Here is a 4152-nt window from a genome sequence, read left to right on the forward strand (position 1 = left end):
TTCCTAGAGTTGACTCCTCCAGATGACCTGACCCAACAGTCCCAACAAAGCTGGCTGCTCATTCCAAGAGCCAACCCTCTGTCCTGTCCGGTGACCTGTCCTGTCCCCAGGCCCCTCAGCACCTATGGCTCAACATGAGCACCACATCTCTTAGGCTAGTCTCCAGCCCCCAAATGGTCCTGCCCATCATACCCCTTCTGCCCAGACTTTCCCTCCCCTTCACCACCCAGGTGACATCACACACCATGCGCCTTATCCCATTCACTGACTCCCCTGGGGCTGCCTGACCCAGAGGGTGACCTCCACTCTGGGAACTCCCTGATCACTCTTGAACCAAGGTGCCTCACTTTTCAGTGTTCACATGAAGGCCCTGGCCCTTCCCACTCCCACATCCAGGTGCCACTGGCCCATCAGACATCTCTCCTACCTAGCTGGCCCTGAGGATCCCCGGAAAGATGCCCCTCCCTTCTCTCCACGCTTTCCAAACACCCCAAACTTACAACTGGAAACTCTCGTTGTACTTGGGGGCCCAGCTGTTGTTCTTGGATTTGGTTGCAAACTTGCGTTTCTTATCACTGAGCTGGGGCCCAATGATGTTGACCTCGATGAATGGCCGGAAGATACCAGAAGTCTGCCACTTGAGGTCATTAGCAGCCACCACTGTTGGGGGAAGTAGAAGAGGAGGCTGGTCAGGTCACACAGCATGACAGAAGTAGATAAAATACAAAATAGGGCTGGGGATATGGATCAGTGGTTGAGTGCCCCTGAGTTCAATTCCCGGTACCAAAAATAAAAAACAAACAAACAAACAAACAAAAAATACCCAGCCCAATTCATGTTCTGGTTAACAAAATAATAGCTAAAAATAAACACACACACACATGCACATTCTCTTTGGGGCTGGGGGTGTAGTTCAGTGGTAGAGCGCTTGCCTAGCCCCCGTCTGGCCCTGGTTTCAATCCTGGTCCCACAAAAACAAACCAAAACTAATGAAAACACAGCTAAGAAATGGAGAAAGGGGCTCGAACCCTGTGAATGCACTTCTGGGCCCGGTCATGCCTGAAGCAGCCCACCCACGCCTGCACCCTTCTGTTCTTTTGTTTTGTTTGTTTGTAATGAGGACTGAACCCGGGGTGCTTAACTACTAAGCCCCATCCCCAACCCTTTTTCTATTTTATTTAGAGACAGTGTCTCCCTGAGTTGCTTAGGGCCTCACTAAATTGCTGAGGCTGACTTTGAGCTTGAGATCCTCCTGCCTCAGCCTCCCGAGCTGCTGGGATTACAGGCATGCACCATCGCATCCATCTTGCACTTTACGTTTCTATGAACCATTAAGCAAAATGTTTGTCACTTTAGCCAGCTGGAATTTGGTTTCTGTCTTGGACTTGGTGACTCCTGGTTGAGGCACATCCTTTCCTGCCTCGGGCCACTCACCTTTCACCAGGCCACTCACCTTTCACCGGGCCACTCACCTTTCACCGGGCCACTCACCTTTCACCGTGACCTTTTGTTCCCCAGTGCCTGGATGGGTGAAGAGCTCAACGTGGACAGAGACTTCACCCACAGGGTCTTCTACCCCAGAGCCTGGTGGGACAGGGGAGAATACAGCTGTGAGCTCAGTTCCTTCCCACCACCTGGGAGGGCCGTTGGCCACTTCCCCCTCACCGTGTGCTGGCGGCACCAGGTCATCAGCCTTGACAGGGAGGCACTGAAGGGGGCCAGATGGCAGGTGCTTTTGGAAAGCCAAGAATCCTGGGTTCTAGCCTTTCACTACTTCGCTGTGTGACCTCAGGCAGGCCCATCTCTTAACCTCTCGGAGCCTCCTGCATCTGCCTTCCTTTTTCTCATTCCACCGACTCTCATGTGGTCAGACTCTTCATCTTCCGCTACACTCTGGCAGTCTCTGGTCCCAGGGCCCTACCTTCGCAACACGCCCAGAATCTGACCCATATCTTTTACCTCCATCCTGATCCAGCTCTATCAGGGCGGATCTGGACTTTGCAGTAGACTTCTTGGGCCTCAATGTCACATCCCTCCTCTCTTCAGAACCCTCCCGTGGTTCCCATCTCACGCTGGGATAATCAGTGTTTGTGGGATCTGCGGCCCGCCCCCCAGTACTACCACCTCCCCTGCCTCAAACCTCCCCCACTGCTCTCCTTCCCCCATTCCTCCCTCTCCACGCCACGGCCTCCTCACGGCTCCTCCGACACACTGGGATCACGTGGCCCAGAATCCTCACCCCTCCTGAAGTGACGGCTTGTCTGGGCACATCTGAGGTTCCTGGTCCTGACTTCCCGTCTGACAGATTCTCAAATTTCCACTGAGAAACGCTCCCGGCCTCACCTCCGACCTGTGCTCAGACCCTGGGGCTCAGATAGGGGCGGGCCATTCCCGTGTCCATTCAGGGAGGGCGGAATGAACCACGGCTGTCCAATCAAAGCAGTCCCTGCCTATGACTGAAAGTGATTGGCTCCGGGACAGTCCCATGACCCAAGCTGGGCCAATAGGAGTTAGATTTGGGACTTTGGCTGCACAGGCTGAGTTGCTCTGTGTCCCTCTCTGGTGCTAAGTGGGAAGGGCTATCTCTGCCGAATAAGGAGACAGCCTGTCCCACAGAGACCTCCCTGATGCCATCTCAACCCCCTGATCTTTCAGTTCCACAGCCAGCTTGAGTCATGGTGACGTCACTCTTTCTAACTAACATAGTATCCCCAACAGTGCTCATGGGGATCATGGAAGGCGCAACTTAAAAGCTCCTGTCTCAGTCCCCTCTGACCCTGTGACTTGGAAGGGCATCCTGCTGGGCCTGTGGACCTGTGACCGCCAGCACCTCCACCAAGACCCTCCCCAACCGCCACCCCCCCCCAGGCAGCTCCCTAGTCCTGGAGCACCCATGCATGGGACAGGAACAGGGAAGTTGGAGGTGAGGGGTGGGGGAGAGGTCAGTAAGAGGTTGATCCAGGTTACCTCACACTGGACAGGAAGTGACTGAGGGTCATGGAGAAGAGGGGCCAGGAGACCCTCATCACCCCTGGTTGCTGCCCACCCCAGGCCACCTTCCTCATCGTCTCAGGCTCCCACCCCCCACAGTCACATGCTCAGCCTCCCCGCCCTTCCCTCCCGCAAGGCTGATGCTTCATAGCAAGCTCAATCCGGGCCAAACTGAGGTGCCAGGGGTGAGTTAGACGGTGGTGGGTCAGGTGAGAGGTCAGACCAAGGCCAAAGCTAGTAAGAAGGGGGAGGGGGCAGTGCGGGGCACCCCCTCCCATGGTTTGCTGGCTCCACAGAGAAGGGTCTTTTATGGGCCTGTCTGTGCTTCCCCTAGCCCCACACCCCGCTCCCCAAGTCCCGGGTCCCCTTGCAGGGGAAGAAGATTCCCTGGGCAAGTGGTTTAGCCTTGTTGAACACTCCTTCTCCTCATGTGGAGGGTGATGGACGCTGTCCGGGGACAGCTGGAGAAATCTTTTTGAGATTTTCCAAGAAATACACCCTACAGGGTCTGGCTGTGGGTTGGAGCTTGTTGGTTGCTGTCTACTTCAAAAAATGTGCTGCTGAGTCTAACAACATTGGCTAACAATCGTGAGCTTCCTGTGTGCCAGGAATGGCTCTCAATTTAATTTCTTCTAACCTGGAAATTAATCCCCTGGGATTAATTCCTTGCCTGTCCCCGTTTTACAGATGGGAAAACGGAGTCGCAGGGAGGTGGATTCTCATCTGCCTGGTAGTGCCCCGCAGGTGGAATGGCTGACTCAGGACCTGAGCCCAGTTCTTAACCTTGCAGGTGCCTGTTTGGGGACCCGGGATCTGGCTTAGGAGACACTTCTTGGGGAATCGCTTCTCCTTCTCCATGTGGAACCAGCAAGCGTCCTTCCCCCTCGCCCGCCTGGCCGGGGCACCCCAGTCCCGGGAGGCGGAAGGACGGGCCTTTTACTAGCCGGGCCGGGAGGGGCGCAGGCACCGGGCACCGGGCGCGGGCGGCGGGCGGCATTGGCACGTACCCTTCTCAGGATAAATGTCTTCACTAAGGGTAAACCTAGTCCCCTTTCCACCATGGACTAATCGGGTGGCAAGGGAGGAGGGAGGGGCGGGGAGGAGGGAGAAGAGCGAGTGACAGGTGGGGATGGAGGAGTGTGCGTGGCGGGGGGCGCGGAG

General features: G+C 55.9%; 1 protein-coding gene across 1 annotated transcript in view; it reads right to left on the reverse strand.

The window, feature by feature from the left end:
- Positions 1–472: 472 nt before the first annotated feature.
- Positions 473–4152, reverse strand: part of Unc13a (unc-13 homolog A) — a gene marked incomplete at its 5' end in the record, with an annotated part of 49810 nt that continues 46130 nt past the window's right edge. Inside the window, 3 exons of the mRNA XM_048795361.1 lie at positions 473–660; positions 1492–1584; positions 3999–4055. Of these exons, the coding sequence (XP_048651318.1) occupies positions 497–660; positions 1492–1584; positions 3999–4055 (314 nt within the window). The remainder of the gene's footprint in view (positions 661–1491; positions 1585–3998; positions 4056–4152) is intronic.

This window comes from Marmota marmota, unplaced genomic scaffold, assembly GCF_001458135.2.
Source record: "Marmota marmota marmota unplaced genomic scaffold, marMar, whole genome shotgun sequence".
Classification (NCBI taxonomy): domain Eukaryota; kingdom Metazoa; phylum Chordata; class Mammalia; order Rodentia; family Sciuridae; genus Marmota; species Marmota marmota.